The sequence below is a fragment of the Psammomys obesus genome, unplaced genomic scaffold (genome assembly GCF_907164565.1).
Source record: "Psammomys obesus unplaced genomic scaffold, mPsaObe1.curated_primary_1811, whole genome shotgun sequence".
Lineage (NCBI taxonomy): Eukaryota > Metazoa > Chordata > Mammalia > Rodentia > Muridae > Psammomys > Psammomys obesus.
In genome coordinates this window covers 34,026,559-34,039,620 of record NW_026596046.1, presented here as the reverse complement: position 1 = coordinate 34,039,620, position 13,062 = coordinate 34,026,559, and the positions used below count along the sequence as shown (strand labels likewise).

The following is a 13,062-nucleotide window of genomic DNA, read 5'->3' as shown; positions in this document are numbered from 1 at the left end:
TTAAAACTTGACAATAGGAGGCGATGGATCTCCCGGGACAGAGCAGGAAAATGTGTGGCAAGACTGGAGCAGGCTTGTGAGGACAAACTGAGAAGGGGTCTCTGGGCAGGACTTTGGAGCCAGTCAGCCTGCCTTTCAGCTCACCCTGCAGTCTAAACCTGCTTTCCCACTTCCAGGACCCCGGAGTCCAAGAATGTCCAGGCTCCAAAGGTCTACCTGGTGCGAGCGCAGCGTCCCCTGAAGCCATTCGGACGAGGGGGCAGTAGGACCCAGGGGCTGGGAGAGCGCCCGCAGGCACAGGGGCGGGAGCCACGGCGGTTTGGGGGAGGTCTTTGCGCCCTCCCCCCCGCCCCGGGAGCCACGGCGCCCTCCGGAAGCGTTTCCAACTTTCCAGAAGTTTCTTAGGACAGTCAAGAGGGGGTGGAGTCAGCCATATATAGTTCCAGGGCCCGGGGCCGTGAGCTGAGCAAAGCCTGTCTGAGAGCCAGTGTCCTGTTGGTCCCGGAGCGGCCCGGCCCGGCCCAGGTGAGGGGCGGGGGCGGCCGGGCGATTTGGGGTTGCGCATTGGCCTAGGTGGATCGCGAAGGGACGGGGGTCCTAGCACTGGAGGTCAGTGAAAGATCGGACATGGAGCAGTCACGCTTGGGGCCAGGTTAAACATTACGGTCTCTAGAGCTGTAGTCCGCTATCCGGACGGATCGAGCAAGCTCAGAGGAGTCCCAGCGCTCAGGGAAGGTTACGAGTGGCGGCCTGCACAACAGAGAAAGGGGGGAGACCCGCCTTCCCCATTATCCTTGGGGAAGGGCCAGCTAGCTCTGCAGTCCCTAACTCTGGGTTGAAGGCCTAGGGAACCGCCAGCCCAGTCGCCCCGCAGGCTGTGTAGGGGCCTCTGAATCAAGCACAGGAGATGCCATCGCCTTGGTTTCTCTTGACCGGGAGTGGGGGGCCCTAGCTGTTAAGGACCTCCATTCTTTGGGGGAGCAGACACTTTCTAATCTGCATCCTATGTATTAGGTGACTGATGGCTGGATTTGACCAGCAGTTTTCGCCCTTCCCGATAAGGGTGTCATCAGGGTCCACCTGGACTCGGGTGATTTGACTCACCCTGGTCCTTCCGTCCACCCATCTAGTTCCTGCAGGTTGAGGATTTCCTCTGAGGCCCGAGGTGTCCTCCCTCCAGCTTGGGGACATTCCTGAGCCTCCAGACAAAAGGAAGAAGGCATTCCCTGTTTGGTCTAAAGGCCTATAGCAGTCCACTTCCCGTGTTTCCTTCAGGGCCCTCTGGGCTCCAGGGCCCGGATGGAGACCCGTGGAAAACCGGGGGCTTTGATTGCCTGGAAGTCGGATCGAGGCCACACCCTACTCTCCGATAGTTCTGTACTCATCCCCCATTCCCGTCTGGTCCTTTGTCTCTATCCCAGGATTCCCTGCAGAGGTGTTTTTGTAGTGGGTTGCCGTGTAACGAGACACCGTGGTGGTCGGCAGGAGAGCTTTGCTGAAGGCAGAGCCCCTCACAAGGAAGCCAGACCTACTTGAGCTGAGGAGGCCGAGAGCCCGGTTTCTCCCTCTGGAGGTTATCCACCTCCACGCTCCTTTGGGGCTTGGGCCTGATAGGCCTCTGCTCCCCATGTCTCTAGGGGGTCCCATTTCTTCACTCTTCTGTTTTCTTTCAGAATGAAAAAGGCAGGCAGTGATCTCCCTCTGAGGCACTTTCAAGGTACTTTAGACTATTCCAGTGTCTGAGAAACCCCCTGGTGTTCGTCTGTGCCTCCCGGCATCTGCTCCCAGGGCCAGTAGTGGGCCTAGCCTTTGGCTCTGTGATATCTTACTTTTTTGTTTTAACAGAAATGTAAAATGTCTAACTTTGGCAGGAGGGCTGGCATTTCCCTGTGGCCGATGGGCTGGGCTTTGGGAGGCTGGCTTGCTTGCAGAGACTTGCCTACTTTCATTCCTAGTGCTGGGCTTAACAGGGTGGCCCTTCTCCCCAGCCCTGCCTCTCCCCTCAGGTTTCTGGTGTGCAGATGTGACCCTAAAGCCCTGGAGGCTCCTGGATTCTCCAGGCTGACCCTCGGCACCCCTAGTCCCCAAGCCAGGCTTCCAGTTTTCCTTCCCTCTGCTGGCCTGTGAAGATAAGGCGGCTTCAGCCTGCCACGTCACCAGGGGACGTACAGCCGCCTGAAGAATCCCAAACTAGTCATTTGAAGCTTCTTGGAGAAGCCCCTCCCAAGTTCTGGTTGGCTGGGTGTGGGGCTGCCACGTGGCAGGGCTAGGCTTCTCTTCCCCCTCCTTAGACGGGCTGATGGCCTCTCTTTGCTGGATTGGTGGTCCTTTGTGTAGGGTGACCACAAAATGCATCGTTTTACTCTCATTTCTCGGTGTACCATAAATTATAATCACCCCATCTTTGAGTTACAGTGAGGGAGGAGCCTGTCTGGACATGAGGACCCTGTCTCCCTTAAGAGTGAGAGGTCTCATACCATACCCCAGATATGAGGCTGTGGTTCTTCATACTCTCTTTCCCTCCAGTTCCTTCGCACTGTTTTTTTCAAGGTCCCTAGAAGAGAAGCAGCTGAGGAGGTGGGGTACTAGCCTGGCCTTAAATGCCAGCAAATAGGGTCATCTCAAAACCCATGCTCTTTCAGGCAGGCCTGGCTCTCCAGGGTCTTCCAGCAGGGTTTGGAATATTCCCTCTTCCTAAAAAACCATGAAAGGGGGTCTTCCAGATCAGGGCGCCCCATCCTCCACCACGGTTCTTTCGGATCTTTTTTTGCTCTGTGGTCTACTTGCTGCATGAGGTGGGCAGGCGTGATGAACTGACGAGGGTGTGGGAACAGAGACCTTTGGGAGCCGTGACTTCCTGAAAGGGCACCTCGGCTTGTCTTGGGGACTCTTGCTACTGCTGGAGTTTGGGGGAGGGGACTTGAAGGCATCTTTGAGGTTCTAGAACAGATGGTGATGTGGCCATGGCTGCCCCATGGGAGGGCAGAATGGAATTTGTGGCTCCGGCTTTCTGAAGGTTGGAGGGAAAGGGTTTGTGCTCTGCTGAGCAATGACTCAGCCCTTCCTCAGGATCTTGCCCTTGCTGCTCTCTTAGGAGACCCCTTCCACTCCAAGTTTCTGAAGACTTGGTCCTAAGAATGTTTGTTGTGAGATTTCCCATCTGGTTCAGGGGCCGTGCGGGCAGATGGTCAGACCAAGTCCCTCCTAGGAGAGAGAAATAAGGTATGGGGAGACCTAGACCCTTGCTGTTCGGGAAAGAGTCTGAGGCTGGCTGGTAACACAGGCATGTGCACACTCAAGGTCACCCGAGGGCCAGCAGAGTGGAGCATCTGGGTTCCCCCATTTAGTGACTTATTAATGTCCCAGGGCAGAATGCAAGGCACGGAGAGAGCCAGGCCGACAGCCCCAGCCCACGTGTCACTTTCTGCTCACATACCTGGGCTTCCTGCACACTGCCAGCCCAGATGCTGCCTTTGCCCAATTGACAAAGGCCTGAAGCTGTATGAGACCAGACCTGGATATCACAAAAGCCAGTGACCAGGCCAGGTGGCTTCAACCCTTAGAAACAGTTATGCCGAATGCCAGGCACTGAGATGTTGTGGGCACTGAGATGTTGTGGGGAAGCAGATAGGCTTGCTTTCCAGCTCTGGTGGCTACAGCCTACAGCAGGACAGCTAAGATTCATAATAAACTCATAATTAGGTATATGAGTTGACTGTCCCATGGGGGACATCAGTAGGTGGCCTGGTAATGTGTCAGGAACTCTGCTTTAGGTAAGGAAGTCAAAGAAGGCCTCTGAGAGGCAGGCTGGCCCCGAGTCGGTCTGATCTACAGAACTGCGTTCTCTTGCCTCTGTCCCCTTGGTGGCTTGGGGGGTGGGCTAGGGAAAAAGGCACAGGCTTCAGGGAGGCTCTCTCTGTGTGCAGCCCTCACAGGTCCTCTGTGGTGCACACAGCCCACCTCCCAGCCATGCGCTCTCTCCTTCTGGGCACCTTCTGCCTCCTGGCTGTGGCCCTGGCAGCCGAGGTGAAGAAACCCTTAGAGGCGGCAGCCCCTGGTACTGCAGAGAAGCTGAGCTCCAAGGCGACCACACTGGCAGAGCGGAGCACAGGGCTGGCCTTCAGCCTCTATCAGGCTATGGCCAAAGACCAGGCGGTGGAGAACATCCTCCTGTCACCCTTGGTGGTGGCCTCCTCCCTGGGTCTTGTGTCGCTGGGGGGTAAAGCCGCCACGGCGTCGCAGGCGAAGGCAGTGCTGAGCGCCGAGAAGCTGCGGGATGAGGAGGTGCATGCTGGGCTGGGTGAGCTGCTGCGCTCACTCAGTAACTCCACCGCTCGCAACGTGACCTGGAAACTGGGCAGCCGCCTGTATGGGCCCAGCTCCGTGAGCTTCGCCGACGAGTTCGTGCGCAGCAGTAAGCAGCACTACAACGTCGAACACTCCAAGATCAACTTCCGGGACAAGCGCAGCGCCCTGCAGTCCATCAACGAGTGGGCCTCACAGACCACCGACGGCAAGCTGCCAGAGGTCACCAAGGATGTGGAACGCACGGACGGGGCACTGCTCGTGAACGCCATGTTCTTCAAGCGTGAGTCTCAGGGACGGCGTGAAAGAAGTGGGGCCCTTTCCCGATCCCCTGAGCTTGCTTTTCCTTAGGCTAAGTCCTTCATCGCTTCTCACCTGAACATGGCCACAACTGGCAGAGGCAGGTAAACTCGATGCAGGGTGGAAGACAGGCAGGAATCGCTAGGATAGGACTGAACCTCACCGTGGCAGGGTTCTTGCTTGTGAAAATTGGAACCGAGATGACTCAGTAATCGGTTCTGCTTCATCAGAATGAATTGAGAAACTGTAGAAACAGCGTTAGCCCCGTTTCATGGCTAAGGAGACTGAGGCCCAGCGAGGAGGAAGTAGAGATGAGACAGGGCCAAGTGTGTCTGAATGGACTGAAGGTTAGATCTGGGGTTGATGGTTTTATGTGAGCATCTAGGTATGGAGGACTGACCTAAGAGCTGGCTGGCAGGTGAGGGTGACCACTGGCCTACAAATAGGCGGGCCTCGATGAGAAGTCTGACTGTAACTAGTCTGTCTGGATTAGGATGCGGGTCTGGTTGGGACTCAGACTGTAACTGAGGCGGGCTCTGTACCTCATCTGTCTCGGCAAGTTTCCTAGATGCTGACAGATGGCACCCAAACATGAGGACACGAGCTTCTTGTAATGTGGTGTGGCCAGAGAGAGCTGCACGCTCAGGGAACATGTGCTCAGTGGACTGAGGGCTTGCCACGCAGAAGGGAGCAAAGAGCGCATGGCATGGATGATGGCCTAGGGTGCGCCGTCGTGATGGTTGTGGGCCGATCGTGTCTGGGGGACATAGCTCACTGACGCCTGGTTCTGTTTTCTCTGCCACAGCACACTGGGATGAGAAATTTCATCACAAGATGGTGGACAACCGTGGCTTCATGGTGACTCGCTCCTATACTGTGGGCGTTACGATGATGCACCGGACAGGTAGGCATCTTGCCAGACAGAGAGTCGAGGTGTGGAGGTCCCAGGGTGTCCAGGATCTGGATTGCCCCCCACCTACCCCCTGTGCTCAGCGTCCCCTGCTCTCCACACAGGCCTCTACAACTACTATGATGACGAGAAGGAGAAGCTGCAGGTCTTGGAGATGCCCCTGGCCCACAAGCTCTCCAGCCTCATCATCCTCATGCCCCACCATGTGGAGCCACTTGAGCGCCTGGAGAAGCTGCTGACCAAGGAGCAGCTGAAGACCTGGCTGGGGAAGATGCAGAAGAAGGCTGTTGCCATCTCTCTACCCAAGGGAGTGGTGGAGGTGACCCACGACCTGCAGGTGAGGGCCGGAGGGTAGGCGCTGGGGCAGGCTTCACCCGGTCACTCAGCGGATCCATCCTGCATCCACAGGGCATCCAGGCAGAGCTGCCCTTTGGAGGATGGACTGAAAACAGTTGAACGGTTACTAGGTGTTAGCTCTAGACAGGGTCCCACGGTGGGCTGAGCCCTCCTCAACCTAATTCCCCACAGAGGTGCCTACAGGCCAATCTGGGCTTGGGCAGTTCAGCTTTTCCTCTCAGATAACTCTAGACAAGTTGTCTAGAGTTGCCAAGTGTCAAGTTGACAACTGAGGCTAACGAGGCTTAGGAGGGTACAGGTTCAGGGGAACGAAGGGAACAGTGGTTTGAGGAAGCACCTAGCGCTGCTCCTGGAGCAAGGTGTCCAGGGAGTGCCCGTCTCATTTTGGAGGAGCCTTAAGGGTGGTGGGGATGGAGGATGAGGTGTAAGAGCCTGGCACCTGTGGCCTCACCCAGCGCCTGCTCCCCACAGAAACATCTGGCTGGCCTGGGCCTGACCGAGGCCATCGACAAGAACAAGGCGGACCTATCGCGCATGTCGGGCAAGAAGGACCTGTACCTGGCCAGTGTGTTCCACGCCACTGCCTTTGAGTGGGACACAGAGGGCAACCCCTTTGACCAAGACATCTACGGGCGTGAGGAGCTGCGCAGCCCCAAGCTCTTCTATGCCGACCACCCCTTCATCTTCCTGGTGCGAGATAACCAGAGTGGCTCCTTGCTGTTCATTGGGCGTCTGGTCCGGCCCAAGGGAGACAAAATGCGAGATGAGTTGTAGAGCCCAGAAATGGGCATGGCAGGAAATAGCCAAAGGTTCCTGAGACACATGGGTGCTATTGTGGGGGGAGGGGGGCGCCAACCATGGCTATCCCATGGGTGGGGGGCTGGCAGTGCAGATTGGGATTCCCGTATGTCTGAGTGGACATTTTTAGCTGGAACCCACTCCATTAGGACATGGAGCCCAGCTACTATGATGCTAAATTCAGGGGTGTCGTAGAAGTTTTAGATCCAATCTGCCTCAGCAGTCAATCAGTGTTCATATTTATGGCCAGGTAGCGTATCTGTGAGACAGTCGAGTTGGGGGTAGGGCAGCCTAGCCCTCTTTGTCACCATACTCTGAGTCCTTCCCATTCTCCTGCCTATCTCCCAACTCCCTTTTAATCACAAAACTAGGTGCTGCAGCCCCAGGACTTAAAATGACCCTTGCCCAGCAATGCAAATTAGGAGACAGCACATAGGGAGGGCTCCCTGGCATATCCTGCTCTAAAGCCAGAACATTGGGCATCGCAGTTACAGACTTTTTTCTCCCCTTTTCAGTTTTTCAGAGATGGGGAGGGAAGGGGGAACGTGATCCTTTGTTGCTTTCAAAATGAGAACAATTTGTATACTTTTTTTTTTTTTTGAATAAAACTTTTCCAATGAAATGTAATAGGAGTGTGGAGGCAGATTGAAGAAGGAGGTGGAGGTTCCCGTATCATTCACTCACAGAGACAAAGTGTGTGGTTTAAGCAGAGCGTTATCTAGCTCTGGAATGTTGGCGGATAGCTGGACAATGGCGTTCGGTCACTGTGCTGACTGGGGACTATCTTCTGTTCTGAATCCCTGGAATGGTTGGGGCTGCATGGCCTGAAGAACAGCAGAAGCCTAGGTACCCCATTTCTACACTTTGAGGGGTCCTGCTGCTCAGCCCTCTGGTCTCATCGCAAGTTGGTCTCAACCCAGGGACCAGAGAGGGCAAACAGGCATGAGTGTAGTTAATAGGCTTAGTGACTTGGCCTAGGCTGTGCAGAGGAGCCTAGTGGGAATCCTTTTCAGGTGCCTCACATAATCGGTTTGTGATAAAGGAGGAACCCACAGCCCCTGCCTTCATGTTTGCCTCCCATGATCCTTAGGACTATGCCTCCGGAAGGAGCTTGCTGTACAGACTAGGACTCTGCAGCCAGAGGCAGAGAAAACTGCTCTTAAGTCTCACCTCTGCTGGCTGTGACCTTTCTCCACATTCGCTTTACCATCAAGTCCACTGGGGGTTAGACCACACCTTGGCCAGACAGGTCTACCAGGTGTAGGTGGACTGACCCTTTCGGGCTACCAACAGAACTTTAGAATCCCAGACCTGATCTGTACCCTGAACTCAATAGGTTAGATTTCTGCTCTCAAGGGACCTTCATCTAGACATAGAGACTTGGGGTTCGTAGCCAGTATGTGTGCTCAGCGCTTGCTGCCTTCCAGTGAGGCCTTTACCTTGGGTGTCTCTGCTTCAGAGGCCAGCCCTGCCTGCCACAGCCTCCCTGTCACGCTTTTCTTTCCCTGACGCTGAAACACTGGGACATTATGTGCTGTACCATGTGTTTGGTTGGTTGGTTTTTCAAGTCAGGGTTTCTCTGTGTGGCTTTGGTTGTCCTAGACTCACTTAGTAGAACTCACAGAGATTTGCCTGCCTCTGCCTCCCTGAGTGCTGGGACTATAGGTGTGTGCTGTACCGTATCTAACAGTGTCCAGCACACTGTTAGAGCCTAATGCAGTCAAAGCAAGTGGTCCAGTGGCTCTGTGGTGCTTAGCAACAGTGCTCAGGACTCCCTCTCCCTCAGGAACTCTATACCTACTTCCCCATTCATGGTGAGATGCTCGTGGCTCCAGTCTCGTGTAGGTGCCAGTTCATGGGTGCATTGAATTCATGGGTACAACAGCCATGTCCTGAAAATAGTGTTTCACAGCAGTCCTTCCCAACCTATTATTAGATTCCCTCCTCTAATGTTGGCCTTATCTTGTTTGCTTAGATACTCACATTCATGGCGTGCTGAGCCTGTGAGGGGATGCATGGCTGAGAAGCCTCTACTTTATCCCTTGGCTAAGTTCTGTGCCCTTAGCATCCTCTTAGAGACCCTGGAAGGTTCTTTTCTCAGGCACCCAGAAACATAACAGGGAAAGACAGCTTTGAAATGGGATGCTGTGTTCTGTGCAGGCCAGTAAGACAGGAGGAAGGTGCGTCCATGGACGAAGCTCTATGTTAATGGAAATGATAGAATCTTCAGGGGACCGAGCCGTACTCTCTGGATGGAGCTCTCAAAGGCTGTCAGCACAGTCTGACCACAGGTGTTTTTAGAAGCCTCCATTAACAGCTGCTCAGGGACGTGGCCAGTGATGAATAGCCTTTGCTAAGACACACCCTAAGGTCCTCAGCCTCTGACAGGACCACGGGAAAGTCTCTTCAGGCCTGGGCAAGCAGAGCCTGACTAGCACTTCTCTGAAAAAAATCTAGGCCTTTCACCAAGAGTCCTTAAGACAAAGGAGGGACCAGCACCCTTCCAGGCCCTTCATTGCTCCCAGATGCACACTGCAGCTCTTTCTTTTGGATACAGTGTCCAGAACCACTTGCCTGCACTCTGGCAGAACAGTTTACAGCCTCTGCAGGGATGAAAGGTCAAACCCTCTTGTGCTGATTTCCAAGGTCCCAGAATGTCACTGTGCACTCATGTGGTTAGGACCCAAGTCCAGGCCTGGTGAGTCCAGTGGAGCTCTGGTTCTTGCGTTTGCCCTTTCAGGATATATAGTTGGACATTACAGGCTCAGGTGCCACAGGAGCTCCAGCCATGCCTGTGTAGTAAGTGCCACGGTGAAAAAGATTATCTAAAGATCCCATCCCAAGCCTTCCCTTCTCTCCAACATAATAAGTCAGAAGGAAAACTGTGATTTTGGGAAAATCCACAGACTTTGCCATCATCAAAGACTTGAGAGATGCAGAGGTTATTTTTATAAAAAATATTTGTTGTGAATGTGTATACGGGCTCACATGTGGAGACTGGAGGACAATTTTTGCCCTCCTACCTTTATGTGGGTTCTAGGGCTCAAACTTGGGTCATCACACTTTGCAAGCCTTTTTCCTTGGTGAGCCAACTCACCAGCCCTCAGTGTCATTTATGTCACATGAACTGTACTCCTGTGTTCCTCTGTATGGATGACACAGTTCTTGGAGAATGGCAGGGCACTTTAGTCAATCTATTCTAATGGTGACGTTAGTCAGGCGGTTCTAAATATGGTATTGTCACTTGGTGGTGTGAAACTAGCTGACAGTTTCCCTTCTTTCTCCATAAGGAGTTCCTGATGACATTTTCTTCCTCTTGATAGGGACAACAGTGCACCTTTCTCATCTTGTCTTGAGACTCATCGAGTCTCTGGCTTTCTGTTGTGATTTAATTGATGGGGACTTTGAGTCCTTCTTCATCTCAGGACAGCAAGCATCCTGCAGTCTACATCAATTAGTTATACCACGGTCCTAGAAAGTAGCAGGTCTTCTAAGTGCACCAAAGAGACATAGATGTCCCTGAGCACAGAAAACAAGCTCCACGAGAAACAGACTTATGCTTGAGTGATGTTCCTGGGTGTTCTGGATCACTCCAGGAAAACCCCTGTATGGAACAGCTTGCTGCTCTTTCTGCCTTTTCTTGGTGGTAGGAATGCTGCTGTACAATCCTTGTTGGGCTTCTGTGTATTTTAGAGGCGACACAGACCAGCTTTTGGTGTGCTGTTCTGATCCATTTGTTGAGTATCCTGGAAGCTAGCTGACTGCCCAGGAAAGCTGAAGATGACAGGTGGCTCAAGATGAGGGCAAGCAGCTCTGCTTTGTGGGCCAGCGACCCAGAAGACCCAAAGGTGACGGGCACCAAGTGGAGATGGCGTGTGGGCCCAGGCCAACCCCGGGGAGGGAAGCTGTGGAGCTGAGTCCTTGCCTCCCCACTGAGCAAGCTGAGAACTAAGGGACCCTGTGGGAGGCGCCAGGCGACTCAGGATGCAATTGATGCCAGTCACACGCTCTTCCCTTTTCCCCAGCATTCCTGGGGGTGTCCTCTGACTGCTAACTGGGACTTCTGTAAGTTAGGCATCGGTACGGAAACACTCAGTTTCTCCCCTTACGTTCTTCTGTTCAGTGGACTTGGGCTTCTGTTCCCTCCACTCTAGAGTTGGGGGATTGCCAAGGTTACCAGCGGTTGTTACTGTTGCTCAGTGGACACTGTAGAAAGCCTTATTTTAGAAATAGGAAAGTTTGTGAACATTTATGAAAGCTGAGAGAATAATACAACAAACGTCCATGAACCTGTCAGATACCTTCGTCTATTCTGTTGCTTGGATATTTTATTTTTAGGTATGTGTGTGGCACAAATTACTCTCTCTGTGTCTCTCTGTCTCTCTCTTTCTCTGTGTGTGTGTGTGTGTGTGTGTGTGTGTGTGTGTGTGAGAGAGAGAGAGAGAGAGAGAGAGAGAGAACCTCTGAAGGTGGAGTTACAGGCAGTTGTGAGCTGCCTGACAGGGATATGGGGAACGAAATGCTGGTTATCTACAAGAGCAGCAAGTGCTCTTAACTGGATGCATCTGGCCAGCCTCCCTTCAACTTTTTATTTTTTATTTTTTTGAGACAGGTTCTTAGTGAACCTGGATCTTGTCTGTTTGACTAGACTAGCTAGCCAGTGAGCGGTAGGAATCTTTATGTCTCCACCTCCCCAGTGCTGGGGTCAGGTACATGGCCTGGCTTTCACGTGGGCGCTGGGGATCGAAACTCAGGTCCTCACACTTTGGCAGCATCCTAGTTCCTTTCTGCTGCTGCAAAAGGAACATTCTGAACAAAAGCAACTCAGGAGGAAAGGGTTTCTATCCTCTTTTGCTTCCAGGTAACAGTCCATCTCAGAGAGGTTGGGGCGGGAACACAAGCAGGAAGTGAAGCAGAACCATGAGGGAACACTGCTTACTGCTCGTTTACAGGCTTGTGTCAAGCTGGCTTGCTTGTATACAGCCCTGGCCCACCAGCCCAGGGATGTGCTGCCCACAGCGGACTGGGCCCTCCCAAAACAGCTCTTCCAGATAGGACCACAGGCGTGTATCTGGTCTGCGTAATTCATGAGTCTTCCCAGGTGACTCTAAGTTTATATCAAGGTGACAATAAAAACTAACCAGCATGTGTATCGAGTACTATATTGACTTTGCTGGTTGAGCTCCCCTGCTTCTTTTTTTTCTTCCCTTCCCCCTCGTGGAGCTAGTGATAAAACAAGGGCCCTGAGTATGCCAGCGAGAAGCATTCCGCCCCTGAGCTCTATCTTCATGCTTCTTTTTACTTTTTTTTTTTTTTTTTTTCCTGAGTCAGAGTCTCAAAGTTGCCCAGGCTGCCCTTGAACTCACTCTGTAGTCACAGCTGTCTTGGACATTAGGCCCTTCTAACCCAGCCTCCTTGAGAAGAGAAGCTGGGAGTACAGGCCTGTATGCCAGGCCCAGCCGGAGATCACAGCAGGCACCATGCTATGATCCATAAGCAGATCAGCCTGTGGCTTTCCTCTAGTGATCTGTGACACAAACAAAGGTAGAAGGTATTGCTCCAGCAGGACCTCACTTCCTGTCCCTGTCCTGGCCCACACCCTGCACCCCCCTTACTGGCATGGCGCCAGCAGCTCTCCTGAGAGGGAACCTCTGTGTAAGAACAGATCTGTCACGAGCTCTAGCAAGGCAAACCCGCAGAGAGGGTCTCCTGGCTCTGGCTGCAGGTGGGCCACCCGTCACCGGGGCTGTGGGCAGGGACCAGATCTGCACCCTGCAGGTCTCAAAGCCTCTTCTGTGCCCATGTTTTCCCAGCATGTCCTTCCCACTGCCTGGTTCTCACATCCCAAGGCTTCACGGGGAGTGTGGGACCCCTTGGGTTGGAGGATGTGCACCCATGGATAGTCTCAAGCAGGGCACCGCAGTGAGCCCGTCTCAGGCCTGGGCTGTACATTTCCTAGTGGTGAGCTAGCACATGAACTGGGACTGGTTATGTGTGCTGAGTCATCCTCCAGAACCTGGGCATCTTTGGGATAGAATTGCTTTGTCCCATTCAGCCACTAGCCCCTGTGGGTCTGCCTGGCCCCTGGCCTAGCAGTAAGGAGTTTCTCTTTTTCCAAATCTCAATTTCCCACCTTCCTTCTTCAGTGCATGCCTGGACTTGGGGAAGGTCTTCTAAGCCTTGTGCCACAACCTGCTTTGTGAGGCTTTTACAGGCCAGCAGGCCACATTGGAAGTCTGGGGGACAACTAGCTCTTCAGGGAAGAGCCAGGCCATGAAGGAAGTCTGTATCTGAGGGACAGAGGATGAGATCCACTTTCTGCCTTCTGAGGCAGTGGAGGACTGCTGTGTGTGTGTGTGTGTGTGTGTGTGTGTGTGTGTGTGTGTGTGTGT

General features: G+C 53.5%; 1 protein-coding gene across 3 annotated transcripts; it reads left to right on the top strand.

The window, feature by feature from the left end:
* The first annotated feature begins 363 nt into the window (after positions 1-363).
* Positions 364-7,297, top strand: Serpinh1 (serpin family H member 1). Of its 3 annotated transcripts, XM_055623493.1 has the most exons (7): positions 364-525; positions 1,674-1,717; positions 3,095-3,222; positions 3,927-4,588; positions 5,411-5,509; positions 5,620-5,852; positions 6,344-7,297. In XM_055623493.1, the coding sequence occupies exons 4-7, from the start codon at positions 3,970-3,972 to the stop codon at positions 6,644-6,646; spliced, it is 1,254 nt and encodes a 417-aa protein (XP_055479468.1). In that variant the 5' UTR covers positions 364-525; positions 1,674-1,717; positions 3,095-3,222; positions 3,927-3,969; the 3' UTR covers positions 6,647-7,297. The 3 variants fall into 3 exon arrangements, with proteins under 3 accessions (XP_055479468.1, XP_055479467.1, XP_055479466.1); XM_055623492.1 differs by lacking the exon at positions 3,095-3,222; XM_055623491.1 differs by lacking the exons at positions 1,674-1,717; positions 3,095-3,222.
* Positions 7,298-13,062: the final 5,765 nt, after the last annotated feature.

Coding starts and splice junctions, on each gene's coding strand:
- Serpinh1 (XM_055623491.1), top strand. CDS start 3,970: ATGCGCTCTCTCCTTCTGGGCACCTTCTGCCTCCTGGCTGTGGCCCTG. Junction 4,589..5,410: donor GAACGCCATGTTCTTCAAGC/GTGAGTCTCAGG, acceptor TCTCTGCCACAG/CACACTGGGATGAGAAATTT. Junction 5,510..5,619: donor TACGATGATGCACCGGACAG/GTAGGCATCTTG, acceptor CTCTCCACACAG/GCCTCTACAACTACTATGAT.